The 16169-nt window shown below is 39.5% G+C and overlaps 1 protein-coding gene across 4 annotated transcripts in view; it reads right to left on the bottom strand.

Moving 5' to 3' along the window:
* PCSK5 (proprotein convertase subtilisin/kexin type 5) overlaps window positions 1–16169 on the bottom strand; it is a 268581-nt gene that overhangs the window by 194355 nt on the left and 58057 nt on the right. For all 4 annotated transcript variants that reach the window (XM_057432936.1, XM_057432938.1, XM_057432939.1 and 1 more), the window contains exon 3: window positions 14658–14771. In XM_057432936.1, the coding sequence (XP_057288919.1) occupies window positions 14658–14771 (114 nt within the window). The remainder of the gene's footprint in view (window positions 1–14657; window positions 14772–16169) is intronic.

Here is a 16169-nt window from a genome sequence, read left to right as displayed (position 1 = left end):
CTGTTGATTTGAGGACACTGAAAAAATTAACAAAACTTTAAGCACACTCTGAAGCTGAGGAATATGCTTAAATCTGTCCTTGATCTCCAAACCATTCAGGTGGATACCTAATTCCAGGGAGGCGTGTAAGATCTGATCATGTGCCTGTGTAGTTTGTTGCAGAGCATCTCATTAACAGTACCATTGCACTGGCCACTTTCATAACAAAGATTTATCTTTTCTTCTTATGAACATCCAAACAAGCTTTTTTCCTCCCCTATTCAGCCACTTTCTCTTATCCTATGACTTACAGGTGCCAAGACTTAACATGAATACAAAAGAGTGAAACAAGAATCTAGGTGAGAACTTTTAAATTCACAATAAATACTTTATTTGATTGCTATGTATTTTTCTCCTTGCCTCTTCCCAAAAGCAACATAGGAATCACACTAACATCTTGATGAAGCATGACTATAATCACAGGATTGTTACACAGATGAGAAATCAGGGAAAACATGGTCATGCTGTTTTCAGGGTTTACTTTTAATTTGAACTTTCCTATTTGAATCAAATTCCTAGTAGCATCTCTCTTCCCAATTGCCTAGAAAAAAATGGTGATGACTTAAAATCTAAGCAATTATACAGACATGTAAATTGTTCCTGTCCTTTCCCATTCAATATAACTGCATCAGGAGATCTCTGCTTTTTAGTGCCTACCTGGGGGCAAAATGGGTCATAACTTCTGTTTCATTCACAGTCACATTCATGCATACAACTTCTACCTGTTAAATGGCATAAAGAGATCCATGGCTCAGCCTTAGGTTTATTTTTCCTATTAGATTCTGAGATAAATCTTGTATGTGAGTCTTTCAAATACTGAGACAACGTAAGACTTTTTCTAGGGCTTGGCAAAGTAACAAACCAAGCTTACAAAGTGGTTTTGGCCATCCTTGTAGATTCATTCACTGAGAATATCTACAGAATTAGCCCTCAGAATGTTTTAGCAGTAACATTTTATACTGTGTATAACATGGTCTCAGGCCATCAGCACATCTGAAGTCCCAAACAAGAACAAAGCTGCTTCACACAGTGTGATCAATACTTAAAACTTCTGAGTACTGGAGAAGAAGCATAAGTCAGACATAGGGAAAGCAAACTGCATGCCCAATGCGAGTGTGCTTAAAAGACAGAAATCCTTTAGAGTTTTGTTCTTTCTACTGGTCAGCAGCATGCAACTTCCCCATTAAGCAAAAAATGATGTTATGGTGTGTTTGGGCATTTTCAAAGGATGGATGTAAAACAGCAGTTTGCTTTCACTTTTACAATACTTTTATTCTCTAACGTGGTAGTTCTTCACCAGTCTGGAGAGGGACCAAATAGAAACTGTAGGAGACTCTTTTAAAAAGGAAAGCCATATGAGAGTAGCAAATACAGGTAATTAATGAAATCAAAACTAAGACAGTAGACACCATAAACTGAGCATCAAGATCCTCAAGAAAGCTGAACCAATCTAACTTCCCAGTGTTGTCAGAAAATTTAATCCTGCTCCCTCTCCCTTTTTTTATTTCTGTCTCTGTTGTTCAGGTGGTTGTAAGAGATGATGCAAGGGATGGAGACAGGACTGAGAAGCTAGGTGCAAAGATACCGTACATAGAGCTTCAAGCTTGTGTTTGGTGTCTCGAGACACTTCGTCACTACATGAAGGCTCTGAGGAAGTCTTATAACACAGATTCAGTGGGCTAGGAGAATCGAGGCATTTTTTTTCCAGAATCATGTTTTCTGTAAGAATACTGACTCTTTACCAAGATGTAAGGGTTGTAACACTTTCTAAGTAGCTGTATTAATTCCTCTATCCACATTTCAATTCACACAGATGGGGAATTAGTTAATCCAGGATTTATGGATTTCAGAGTTGCTGCAGTTGGGATCATATAAAATCCACTCAAACACGGCATCTGAAAACTTGCACTGCAGCCTACTTGAAGACAGACCAGGAGACTTACAAGGGAAAAAAGTATCATCCTGATTCAATATTAAACCTGGCTGGGGAAGAGTGCATGGAAGTTGAACAAAGGAGAAGTTATGCAACCTCTTTGAAACTTCAGAAACATTTTTTTCTTTGCTTAACTTGTCTTTATTTTTTCCTAAACAAGATTTCTGGCTCCCAAATGTAATCTTGTAACCAGGAGTTGATATTCATAAAAACGCTATCTCCCAAGCAGTAGTTTACTAATAAACTGTCTTATCTGAAAGACACAGGAGAGGAAAACCCTACTAAACACTTAATGTTTAGCCTCTGATATATATTTATATCTGCCTTAGGCTTCTGTGCCTATACTACTTGTGTTTAATATAGTTTTGAATTGTTTTCAAAACTGAAAATAACTTGCTTCATGCTGTTAGGGATTCATGTAAAAATAGAAAAAGACAGGGCAATTATTTGCTTAAATGGCATGCTACTCATGGATTAGTGGATTCTAATGCAATAGAAGAGGTAAGACAAAAGCGGTATCAATACTGTAAAAGATTCACAGTTGCACCTCCTGAGGCTGTCAGAGGGCTCTTCCCTCCCGCACACTTCCTACTCTGATCACCACGCATTTCTGATGTTTGCTGTAAATGAGTTTATTTTGAAACAGGCAGTGTTTAAATTTTTGCACCTCCACAGCAAAACACCAAGCACAGATCCTGTCTGTACTGCTCCACACCTTACAACTGGCATATTTTCTGGAAGCCCTACTTCTCTCTTTGAGGAGACTTGGAGTCTTGCTCTGACAGGGTCTCCTGTATTCAATGACTAATTTAAATATGACTACCTAAATAAGGTTAATTTTCACCAAAGCTGTATTTGAAAGTCATGCAGATGTGCAAGCACTTGCTGGATTTCTCTCCAAAATGGCGCTGATAGATTTTGAGGTGCTCTTGGTCTCATCTGCTGTTTCTTATTTGGCTACCAGAAATTCCTCTTCAAAGGGCTTTAGCAGCATATGTAACTCCCAGCAGAGATTTCATGCCATTAGGAGTAGCTACAAGCAACGCCAGGGATGACCTGCACCTAATGAAGCAGTGCAGAATGCATGTTATTGAAGTCTTTTGTTTTGTTTGTTGGTTTTGGATGGCTTTTTTGTTTAAACGTGACTGAAAAAGGAGCATGAATTAAGGTCAAAACAGGGTCAGTGAGAACCAAGGTCCTCTGTATGCTTGCAATTTTAGTCACAATGTTTGCTCATGAGATATACAGGAAGTCATGCTAAAGCATAGCTGAATGAATAAGGAAAGCTGGTGTTTTGATGTCCTCATTCTAATGGTGTCATACGGCATCTGTCTTCAGTAAAGAGGGGCAGATATTTAAACACTGGTATGAGACCTAACATCCTAGAGCTAAACACTGGTTCTCCAATTTCTCCTTTGCAAAGGGCACGACACAGGTCTGGCTCTCCTCTGTTACAGAATGGATAGGAAATTACCTTATGGAAGCACTACACTCATTTTTGCCCCCTGACTGGGCAATCATACAGCTACTGTTTGCATCATAAATTTATGTCTCATAGGCTATGAATTTGCTTCTAATAAGGGCAAACTGAATATGTCACACCAGTTCATTCTTCAGCAAACAGACCACAAGACAGGCAAGCTTTGGAATTCATTCTTATGTACCGTGGCTGTGCACTTCTGACCATTTTGGGGTTCTTGCTGTTTGTACAGTGTTCTTTATGTTAAACCCAACCTTTAACATACTAGTTAAATAGATGAATATTTAGCAATCCTTTTCCTGAAGTATCTGCACTTTCAGTATGCAAACAATAGCAAGAAAATACATAAAGTGAGTGCTTGAAGCAAAGAAGCATTTTTTACAATGAAATTACCTCCTCCTGTTTTCAGTAACATTAATAGAGCACTCAGTATTGCCCAACAAAAGAAACTGTTTTGTTATTTGATATTATTTTGATTTTAGAAAATACGGAAAGTGGGTAGCTAACTAAGCAGTTGCTCTTGAAAAATTGCTTTTATAACTTATGAAGGGCAAATTCTTTCTTCTTTGAAAAGAGAAAAAGCATACTACCAGATTAATGCTTTTCTTGCTGAAGTGCTGTGAGAGATAAAAACCGAAATACACCAAATGGTGCCCCCGTATGGCACACTTTACAGCTGTTATTGTCAGCAATTTTATATCCATTTATATTCCATATGATTTATTTGTCCTTCAGCAAAGACTTTGTGGCACTACCATTTCCTTATTAATTGCAGAAACTAGTCAGAAAAAGGCAGTTCAGAAAATACAGTATTATACACAAAAGATACTTCACAAACAACATTATAAAGAAAAGTACCTGCAGTTTCTTTATGTGACTCAGTTGTTGCCCAGAAAAAAAAAAAATCCATTTTTAATAAATTCGTGAAAGATAAAATGAAAGACACTCTCCCTCTGAAGATAAAATCACTGTAGTAAATAAGCAGAGGAATATGTGCTGTATGATTTATTATCAAATGTTTGACACTCAGGCAAATATCTCCCCAAACAAGTATGGAAATGATTTCAATATTGCTGCTTCTTGTTTCAGTGAAAAGCTGGCATAACCCCTGAACAGTGCTGGCTTCCATTTCGTGTTTTCTGGGCACTTCCAGGGCTGCTTATCTGGAAGTCAGAACAGAATGTCCCAGAGGAATAGATCAAGCCCATCTGGTCATTCTGTCTTTAAACTATTTGCTAATCTTGCTGAACTAGTTGCACCAGTAATCTCTTTTCAGTAGATAAGTGTAATTCCACTTCTACAGGTTTTTCATTACTTGAAGGATGTTGTTGTTTTTCCACAGGAAATTAATTTAGGTCAAATTGTGTATTACCTGACCTTATGTTACTAGCTCTACCTTGTCCACAGAGAACAAGAGGCGTTTCCTCAATACAGATTTCTAAGGTAATGTCTTGACAATCAGATTCTTTCTTGCAGCACTTGCACTGAAGTGACAGATAGTCTAACTTTCTAAAACACCAAAAGCTCAATCTTCTTATGCAATAGAAGACACAAATATAAAAGTGTATGAAACAACAAACCAAGTTACAAAATATGCAAAACACTTAAAAGCATGGCATGCCACCTCAGAGAAAACAGTGATTTGGCTTCTACTGCACAGATGGAAAGAGAGAGAACAACTCTTGGGAGGGAAATAAAAAGTGAGTGAGATTTTTCCTTAGCTGCCAATGCCTGGCATAGGTGGATTAGAAATAAATTTTTAGGAGGTCATAAAAGAGGGTGACACGTATTCATTTGCTGTGGTGTTAGGATGTGGCAGGTGCAATTCTGTCCAGACTTCTCTCTCCCTTGCACCCAGGCCTGCACTCAGACCCACTGTGACCTCTCTTCCTCCCTCCATCTCTCTCCAGCCTGCCCCATCAGGTGCCTGTCACTCCTTCCTTTATCCCTGCTGTTCTCTTCTGCAGTCCCACTCACCTTAGCTGACCTCACTAAGGGCCAGGCCAGGGATGTAAAATCCCTCTCTCTGTTCTTCCACTCACACCTGGAGTTGGAGGAGTGGCATTGAGTAAGCAGGTGGCCTCTCTAAGTCTTCACCTCCACCTTATTTCATGGTTACAGGATTTTGGGAGACTCATTTACTCACGGATAAAGGCTTATAAGACCCATTTTGGCTGCTGTCTAGAGTCAACGGTACCATGTGAGACCAGGAGTATCTTTCCTTCCCTGTGAATGCTAGTATAGCTCACCTGGAAGCTCACAAATATAACTGCAGAGCACTGTATAGCATACGAGAGGAGTTTTCTGAAGAAACGGGACAAGTTCCACCAAAGCTGAAAGCAATGCTGACTTCACAGTCTTTACTGAAAGTGAAAAGTAAGCGATTTTTCCTGAGTTTTGGTTTCAGCTTCAGAGCTCGAGGCAGCCAGCCTAAACACAACTAATTCAGATCTCATCAGTCTGCAGGGACTGCTCACAATTGCAGTATAAATTATATTTCATCTATCTATACCAGAAATCTTATATAATATATAAGATGATAAATATTGGTGACTGATAAATATTGGATGACGAGTTAAGCTTCTCAGCAAGTCTCTTATCCTCAACAGCCTTCTAAAAATTTCAGTAACACCACATTATAACTGCGCAACAATATTATACAGCTGTCTCATCCAAGCAGTTCATCAAGTATTACCCACAAAGTAATCTGTAAACCTCAGTTTCCATTATGGCATAGTCACCTAGTTTTATTCTGCCCTGCTGGCACTGCTATAATCTTCTTCTACCTTGAATCCCCTAAAACACTTTGCATTTGTGCATCTGCTTGTCCTTGCAGTCCAGTTTTGGAAATCAGGAAGGTTAAGTCAATAATATGATCAGCACGAGAAATATCCCAGCCAGGCACTGCATCTTTTCTTAGCTTTATAGATTTCTGTTAGAGCACCATTTCAAAAATTTTGTAAGAAAATTTTACTTTTTCAGCAACTGAAGTGCATTATATTTACCTAATATGTTTTTCAGATTTTTAAGACTATGTTAATTATAGTGTTTTATAATTCTTTTCTGTTATATTGCTGCCTCTCAAAGAAAACTAGTAGACTACGGTACAATGCAAAAAGCCCTTCTTTTGGGTTCCAAACAGAAGACTAAGTTATCTGCTTTTAGCACTCCTCCAAACATATTTTGTCTTACACCCAGTTTATGTCTAGAAAGAAGGAATAACAAGGAATAAATGTAAAGAGAAGATAACAAAGGTTGAGCAAATGAAAGAGTCTGAAAAAGGAAAGTAATTTTAAAGAGGGAGTACTTCATTTGTAGAGATCAATAGCAAAAAGACCTTCAGTTTACATAAAACAGAGCGTGAGGTGACATCAGTTTGGACCTAAGATACGTGTAAAACAAGATTAAAGTTTTACTTCAAAAAGGCTTTGAATTGTGTTGGTGTGGGATATGTTTAGCAATGACAATTAAAAGAAAGCATTTTCTTTGGTTTACACATGTAATAGGTGGTTTCCTTCTTCCTCTATTCCAAGCAGCTTACAAGTATGATTATTTTGCCCATTTTCTGCCTGAGAAGCTGACAGGCAAATTCCCATGTTCCATTTCTTGCTGTAGGTTTACAGCTTTCATGATATTGTCAGCTACTTCCCTATGCTCTCAGGTAAGACTGCATGCTATAAAAATTTTCAGGATGACCCCCAGGTATGCATTTTGGAGTCCCTGACTAGATTCTTGTCTGAGTACACCATTTTAAAAGTTACATTATTTATTTTTGTGGGTAGCTCAGATACTTTACATTGTAGTTTCTCAGATGAATACCATCTTGCCCCAGTTATTATTACAATGGAAGTTCCAGCTTTCCCCAGTTTCTCACTGTCAGTGCCATACCTTCTCCAGGTATAAGGAGTAACCTCTGGTTACACATCTCTTTCTCTGATGAAGTGGCATCCAGTGATAAGAAATCACTTGGCTTATGCACTTTAACTACCACATTTATTCTCAGGTGTTGTAACAGAACAGTGACTCTCCCTTCAGCCTCACATCTCAAAACATACTCCTCCTCCAGTAAATTCTCAGTCCCACAGAAAAATTCTGTTATACGTTCAATTCCTGCCCAGCAGTAACCAGGCCATGAAGAGCAGGAAGAGCCTGGTAGTAAGTGGAATCTTCTCCAACTCAGAGAATGTCAGCACTAGTAATTATTATTAACAACAGAAGGAATGATAACAGTACTGCAGAGGATTATTCTTGATCCTATTGAAAAAGAACTTGTGCCTGCTTGAACTGACTCCAAACACGTAGCCAGTGCCTTTGTACTCTTACAGCAGTTAAAAAATAAACAATGGCTAAATTAATTTCTTGCAATTATTAAAAATACGCAATGGAGCCCAGCATCACAGAACTAGATTACAGCTGCAGAAAGCTCTGCTTGTGTGCCCTTGGGACTTCAGTTTCAGATGACCACTACAAAGCTCTTGCTAGCAGGGAGCAAAAAGAAATGGTCAGCAAGGAGAGTTCTGTGACTGAAGTCTATTAAAGTCTAAGCTAGTTACCAAATCTTTGACCCTCCTCCCTCCTGCCTTTTTTTTTTGCACTTACCTCCTCTAGCTTTTATGAACATTTTTCCATGGCATCCAGGGAAGATGAGGAAACTCATTAAACCAACTGCCTGGTACAGTGAAATTGGTTAGGCACAAAGTCCTCTAAGTCATTCCAAAGATACAGTTTGTTGTTTTTACAAGTAAAACAGTTTCAGATAGCAGTAGGGCTTCAGGGTTGACTTCAACCTCTTCCAGTTACACAAACTGATTGTATATAGTTAATCCAGTTATTAACAAACATGTTATTTTGTCAACATCAATGAAAAAGAAGGAATTTATTAGCTATTACATGACAATACAAGGGCAGCTGAGCTCTGGGGATGGCATACAGAACTTCACTCTCTCCTGACTCAAAATTTTAAAGAGATGTTAACTAGGGTCCTTCTTTCCTGCTGATCTTATTTCTCTGACATTAGGTCATTCTGAGCAATTTGGACTGAATTCTGTAGGTCAGTTTCAAATAAAAGTTGAATGGGTGAAGTTTCATGTTGTTAATTAACCTACAAAAATATTCTATTTTACTCTGAAGCACAGACGCATCAGGATTCAGAGGTAATGCTAAAGCAGCTGGTTTTCTTCCAGCTTTCCTTTCTTTCATGGAGGAAAGTCAGAAAGAAATTGCCTTTTCCTTGTTATTAGAAAGCATGAGAGCCTGTAATTTCTCCATAGATAATCCCCTGCTAATGAAAAGTACAAGTATGCTTGAAAAGTACCACGAAGATGACTGCTACTGCTGAACCCAGGACAAGGTGATGAGTAGCTCTGGAAATGTTGTCTGCTTCAGCTCTCACAGAACCGTAAGGTGATAAATAATTATATTCTTAATCTCTCTGCTCTTTCGAGGAATGTGTTTAGAGTTAATGGGAAAAAAAAAAAAAAAAGTAGAGTGATCCAAAAAGTCCTTTTAATTTCTTCACAGAACTCCACTTGAGAGACACTTTCAAACTTTGCGATAGCCGAAAAAGAGAAAGAGAGCCTGAGTCCCCCTTGTGCCTAACCAATTTCTTGCCATGAATATCACACCAGCAAAAATGTACTATTTCTAGCCCAGACAATTAAAATTACAAGGGCTAGTGCTTGTGAAGAAAAAGCTGTGTGAGACAAAGCATCAATAAGATTTTCCTTGACAAAGTCTTTGAATGAAGGAACTTGTGTTAACATTTATGTCATTTATAGCCCTGTTGGAGATTTTGCCAGTTCAATGGCCAAAGGTATCAATCTTAACACACAACAAAAGTTAATTATTAATCCAAATGAAAATCTGTACATGATAAAATTTTATTACTTTTGCAATAACACGTCTGCAGCCAGCAACCTAAAAATCTCTTTCTAATGTAGCAGTGACAGAAAACATCGTGCACAAGTCCATGGGACCTGATGAAGTCCATCCATGGGTCCTGAAGGAGCTGGCAAATGAAGTTGCTAAGCCACTGGCCATCATATTTGAAAAATCATGGCAGTCAGGTGAAGTTCCTGACGACTGGAAAAAGGGAAATATAACCCCCATTTTCAATACAGGGAAAATGGATGACCCAGAGAATTATAGACCAGTCAGTCTCACCTCTGTGCCTGGCAAAATCCTGGAGCAGATTTTCCAAGGCATGTGAAGGCACATGAAAATCAACAAGGTGCTTGGTGACAGCCAGCATGGCTTCACTAAGGGGAAATCCTGCCTGACCAATTTGGTGGCCTTCTATGATGGGGCTACAGAACTGATGGACAGGGGTAGAGCAGCTGATGTCATCTACCTGGACTTGTGCAAAGCATTCGACACTGTCCCACTTGACATCCTTGTCTCTAAACTGGAGAGACATCAATTTGATGGATGGACCACTCGGTGGATAAAGAACTGGCTGGATGGCCGCACACAAAGAGTCGTTGTCAATGGCTCAATGTCCGGCTGGAGACCAGTAACAAGTGGTGACCCCCAGGGATTGGTGTTGGGACCGGTCTTGTTTAACATCTTTGTTGGTGACATGGACAGTGGGATTGAGTGCACCCTCAGCAAGTTTGCCGATGACACCAAGCTGTGTGGTTCGGTTGACACGCTGGAGGGAAGGAATGCCATCCAGAGGGACCTCCACACGCTTGTGAGGTGGGCTGATGCCAACCTCATGAAGTTTAACCATGACAAGTGCAAGGTCCTACACCTGGGTTGGAGCAATCCCAGGCACAGCTACAGGTTGGGCAGAGAAGAGATTCAGAGCAGCCCTGCGGAGAAGGACTTGGGGGTGTTGGTCGATGAGAAAATGAACATGAACCGGCTTCAGTGTGCTCTCGCTGCCCAGAAAGCCAACGGTATCCCGGGCTGCATCAAAAGGAGCGTGACCAGCAGGTCGAAGGAGGTGATCCTGCCCCTCTACTCTGCTCTTGCGAGACCTCACCTGGAGTATTGTGTGCAGTTCTGGTGTCCTCAACATAAAAAGGACATGGAACTGTTGGAACAAGTCCAGAGGAGGGCCACAAGGATGATCAGGGGACTGGAGCACCTCCCGTATGAAGACAGGCTGAGAAAGTTGGGGCTGCTCAGCCTGGAGAAGAGAAGGCTGCATGGAGATCTCATAGCAGCCTTCCAGTATCTGAAGGGGGCCTATAAGGATGCTGGGGAGGGACTCTTCATTAGGGACTGTAGTGATGGGATAACAGGTTAAAACTTAAACAGGGGAAGTTTAGCTTGCATATAAGGAGGAAGTTCTTTACTGTGAGGGTGGTGCGACACTGGAATGGGTTGCCCAGGGAAGCCGTGAATGCTCTATCCCTGACGGTGTTAAGGCCAGGTTGTAGAGCCTTGGGTGGCATGGTTTAGTGTGAGGTGTCCCTGCCCATGTCAGGGGAGTTGGAACTTGATGATCTTAAGGTCCTTTCCAACCCTAACTATTCTATGATTCTGTGATTCTATGAATCTAAACATGAGCAGGCAGTGTGTGCTTGCAGCCCAGAAAGCCAACCATATCCTGGGCTGCATCAAAAGGAGCATGACCAGCAGGTCGAAGAAGGTGATCCTGCCCCTCTACTCTGCTCTTGTGAGACCTCACCTGGAGTATTGTGTGCAGTTCTGGGGTCCTCAACATAAAAAGGACATGGTACTTTTGGAGCAAGTCCAGAGAAGGGCCACAAGGATGATCACGGGAGTGGAGCACCTCCCATATGAAGTAAGGCTAAGAAAACTGGGGCTGTTCAGCCTGGAGAAGAGAAGGCTGCGTGGAGACCTCATAGCAGCCTTCCAGTATCTGAAGGGGGGCCTATAAGGATTCTGCAGAGGGACTCTTCATCAAGGACCGTATCGGTAGGATCAGGGGTAACGGGTTTAAACTTAAAGAGGGAGGTTTAGAGTGTATATAAGGAAGAAGTTCTTTACTGTGAGGGTGGTGAGGCACTGGAATGGGCTGCCCAAAGAAGTGATAAATGCTCCGTTCCTGGTGGTGTTCAAGGCCAGGTTGGACAGAGCATTGGGTGACTGGATCTAGTGTGAGGCGTCCCTGCCCATGGCAGGAGGGTTAGAACTATATTTATGGTCCTTTCCAACCCTAACCATTCTATGATTCATTAACTAACCTCAAATTCCTTTTATTCCCTTCATGTTATAAAGGTAAGTAACATTAACAAAAGTAGCTATGGTTACGACCACAAATACAGTCATATGAGGATACCTGATTATGATCCAAGTCAGTCCTGAAGTCAACTAATTCATGTATTTTTAGCTATTCCCTCTGCTGAAATAGTGCACTTGCTAATACATTAGTGCTCTCTCTCAACAAAATGTCATCAAACCACTACCACAAAAGATATTCCTCATACGCAGAGTTATTCAGCAGAGGTAAATGCAATCAGTCGGGAACAGCCTCTTCCCAGACAGTTTGCAACAGTGGAGTTACTTCCACAGGTATGTAAATGATAATATTCTGAAAGTTGTACAAGACAAACAGTAAAGTCCATTTGCTGCCCTAAAGTGCCTTCTGCATTAGATTAGCAATTGTAGGGCAGCTGTGAAGTGGTGTCTGGTTAGGCAACACAACTGATTTATAAACAGGAGACTGCTACCTTCCTGAACAAAATCAAGAGGCAACTGCTATAAGCATTATTCATACCCCACTGATCTTGTTCCACCAAAAACCTATGGTGGCACTGAAAACCTTTATACAAATCTAGGAGCACAAAGGAAAAATTACATAAGCTAACTGTGGGGTTTTACTTGACTACTATTACTCTCTTGAAATTTGGCCTCCCTCTTTTCAGTCTAACACAGAGCTGAAAGGCTGCTTCAATAACTGCAAATTATCTAAAGAGAAATCAGTTATTGTCTAGTTTCAATAAAAATGCTGAAATAAAATTTAAAAAATGAGGACAGGACACAATATCATGATCTACTGCCATTTACTGGCATCTGTCTGTCACCTTATGCACATATTTATAGGCTGGGAAGGCAGAATAAACATACGTATTAGAGGAGACAGTCAAGTACACACACTTCAATCAACTGGAAAATTGACCTGCCACGATCCCATGACCCAAAATAATACACCTTTTACAAACAACTGAAAAGAATGACATTTTTTATAAAAATTGTTTTCAAAATGGACAGTAAACTGCTAAGAAAAGCTTTAGCTACATCAACCCAATACTGTGATTAAAGAGAAATGAAATAGATTTCTACTGTGTGAGAGGAGGCACAGATCTTCAATAGCTCAGAAAATGTAATGTGGAACAATTTTTCCATCAGGAAAGAGAAATCAGTGTTACAGTTCTTTCATAAGAGGAATTTGGAAGAAAAGTTATTAATCAGCATCTCGTTAAAACACATGAATTCATAAAACTGAATAGCAAAGTTATTAGACTTTCTGACATGTTAATTTGATACGTCCATGAAGATAAGGACTTCTGAGTTTATTAACAGCAACTGTTCACTCTTACAAATTACCTATGATATTTTTTTGTTTTTCAGTGTATTCAACAATGAATTACAAGCCAGAATGAAAGTTAATAAAAACTTAAAAAATATTTTTAAAGCTGCGGTAGGACAATTTTGTTCACTTACCTGAAATACTAAACTAATGCTCTGAAAATAACAAAATACCTGAAAAGACAGTATCTACTTTCAGGAAAACTATCTTACAGATTGTCATCAGAAAGGCATATTCTCCTCCCTATCCAAAGCAATTCAATCTATGAAGTCATAAAACCTTCTCTTACTACCAGCAACATAGGTATTGAGAAAACATGTAGGGATTTAGAACTAGATCAACAGGAGAGTTGAGAAATAAAGCAACTCTTCCATCAGCCAAAACGGAGAGATGTCAGCTGGAGTCAACTTCCAACTAAATACAACTTTTAACTGATGAATAAAAAACTGTACATGATCCAGCAGTGTGCACTTGCAGCCCAGAAAGCCAACTGTATGCTGGGCTGCATCAGAAGAAGCAGGACCAGCAGGTCAAGGGAAGACATTCTGCTCTGTTGAGACTCAACACAGGAAAGACATGGACCTGCTGGAGATGGTCCAAAGGAGGGCCACAGAAATGACCACAGGGATGGAACACTCCCCTCTGAGGGAGGCTGAGGGAGTTGGGGTTGTTCAGCCTGGAGAAGAAAAGGCTCTGAGAAGATCCTACTGTAGTTAAAAGGCTTTCCAGTACTTAATGGGGGCTTATAAGAAAGATGGGTACAGACATTTTATCAGGGCCTATTGCAACAGCACAAGAGGTATTTAACTAAAAGAGGGTAGATTCAGACTAGATGTAAGGAAGAATTTATTTATTATGAGGGTGGTGAAACACTGGAAAAGGTTGCCCAGAGAGACACTAGATGCCCCATCCCTGGAAATATTCAATGTGAGGTTGGACAGGTCTCTGAGCAACATGACCTAGTCGATGTCCCTGCTTGTTGCACGGGTTTGGACAGTATGTCCCTTCTAATCCAAATGATCCTATGATTTTATGATTTGCCCCTAGGAAAAATAAAAATATTTTTAAAAACACTGCGAATACAGAAGTTTCACACCAGGCTTTAACTGTGACTATCAGGAAAAAAGAAAAAAAAAAAGAAAAAATATTTTGCTCAGAAAACATGAAACGCGTATCAGACAAAGAATGGCACAAACAACATACTTCAACAATGCAATTGTTCATTACTAAAAAGAATGCAATTGTACCACTGAACAATCCATTTTTGATAGTGAATTTGAAAACATATTGAAAACATACTCGTATTTCACATATTGAAAACAAGTGATTTCATTGCTCTCACAGATTGTACCAAAGTTCCTTCCATTCTTGGTGCTGAAAGTTTATCATAGAATCATAGAACAGTTAGGGTTGGAAAGGACCTTAACATCATCCAGTTCCAACCCCCCCTCTAACAACTAATTCCCAAGACATCTTGCAATAGGAAGCATTCATGAATGAACGTGTCAATAACTGTTTCCTATTGCAGGGCTCACTGGGAATGCTTTACAATACTTCTTAGGAGTTTACAGACTCTTAGTCACATAAAAAAAAAACAAATTGGCTTTTTTTGAACATATTTTGCTGCCCCTTTTCAAAATATCACAGCAGACAACTAAACACAAGCATGAAACGGAGTCAATGACCTTGCTGTATTTACTTACCATGTACCACATGCTTGGCCACTTGGGATCATTGAAATAAGTGGATTGGGTACCACCAGGTTTATAATCCCTCTTTATCCTTCTTTTAACCACCTGCTGTTGTATCCACTCCACCTGCCAACCATGAAAACATATGGGAAGTGTTAGGGTTCCATGGAGATTATCATGAAACGTGTGAAATCTTGGGAAGTTTCCCATTACCATAGTCCAAGGCATATTTCATGTTAAGGAGTTCATTTTGGCAGTGGGAATGCACAGCTCACCTTGGCATACTGTTCACGAACGAATATATCCAATTTACTCAAATGTTACAAATACCCCTGAACAGCTACTTAAATCCCCTGCTTAGAAGGACTTCATTGCCAATCATCTTTTGAAAGCAATTACATCATTATTTTTCATTATTAGACCAGTGCTTCTTTTGAATTTATAAAACCAGTTGCTTTTACAAAATATCACAGTATATTACTATGAGAAATTAATTTCTGATGCAGTGTTTTTTTTGTTTCAGTTTCTTTTTTGTTGTTGTTTTAAGTCTGTTCCTGAAAACAAAAACCCTCAGAAAAATATTCATTTTCCTTAACAATAACATCTAAGTCACCTTCACCACTTGGAGTAAAAGAACCCAAAATTAAACAGTGTTTCTAGCAAAGCGACTCTGTCCAAAGATTCTCTCATCCAGGAACACCTGGAACTCTTTTATTATACTAAGTACTTCCCTGGAAGAAACAGATGGGTACTGAGCAACAAACAGGTCAAATTAAAACAACAGCAACAACAAAAAGAAAGCTTGAAATGGAAAAAGAAATATAAGGGTAAAAAATATAATTCTGAAAGTTTTATTCTTGTCTGTCTGACATTTCTTCAAAGATTCATGACACATCCAGAAAGGATGACCAAAAGAGACATCGACCTTAAAGCAGACAGGACTCTGCAGTTATTCCTGCATTAGTTATTCTAAATGGGAGCTAGTTTCCATAAATGTAAATAATATAAACTATCCACAGAGAAACTCAAGTTATATTTACACACATCTAGCTTCCTGACACCTCATATTTCTCCTGAATTGTTTCAAGGGATATAACTATAAAAATTCAGTTCACCTCTCTTCAAGCAAGACAGCCATCTCCTACTAGCAGCCAACTTTACACCTCTTATTTGTGCTGTTTATGAATATTTGTGTATGTACACAAACATACAAATATATAAAAGAAGTTTACTTTCAACTCAGGTATAGAAATTTTGCTTGAGATCCATACCAAGCCTACCTCTACCATACCACTCTGGCCTCTACTTCTTGGTCAGACAAAAATACAGGAAGATACGCTGAATTCTCCATGACAGGATTCTTAGGACATTCCTTATAGAGGCTGGCAACAAGGCTTCATAGTTTTCTTTATAAAGAAGAAATGAATTTTTCCCCTTCCCAAGAATTAACTTCAGGTCAAGATCAGAGACCCTGGGCATCTAATATGGCATTAGGGACTGCTGTGCCTCAAGGCTCCTATATGA

This window comes from Pezoporus wallicus, unplaced genomic scaffold (assembly GCF_028554395.1).
Source record: "Pezoporus wallicus isolate ANWC-B61680 ecotype Strahan unplaced genomic scaffold, APGP_CSIRO_Pwel_v1 contig_2910, whole genome shotgun sequence".
Taxonomy (NCBI): domain Eukaryota; kingdom Metazoa; phylum Chordata; class Aves; order Psittaciformes; family Psittacidae; genus Pezoporus; species Pezoporus wallicus.
The sequence above is the reverse complement of the archived record's forward strand: the minus strand, read 5'-3'. Positions and strand labels throughout refer to the sequence as shown.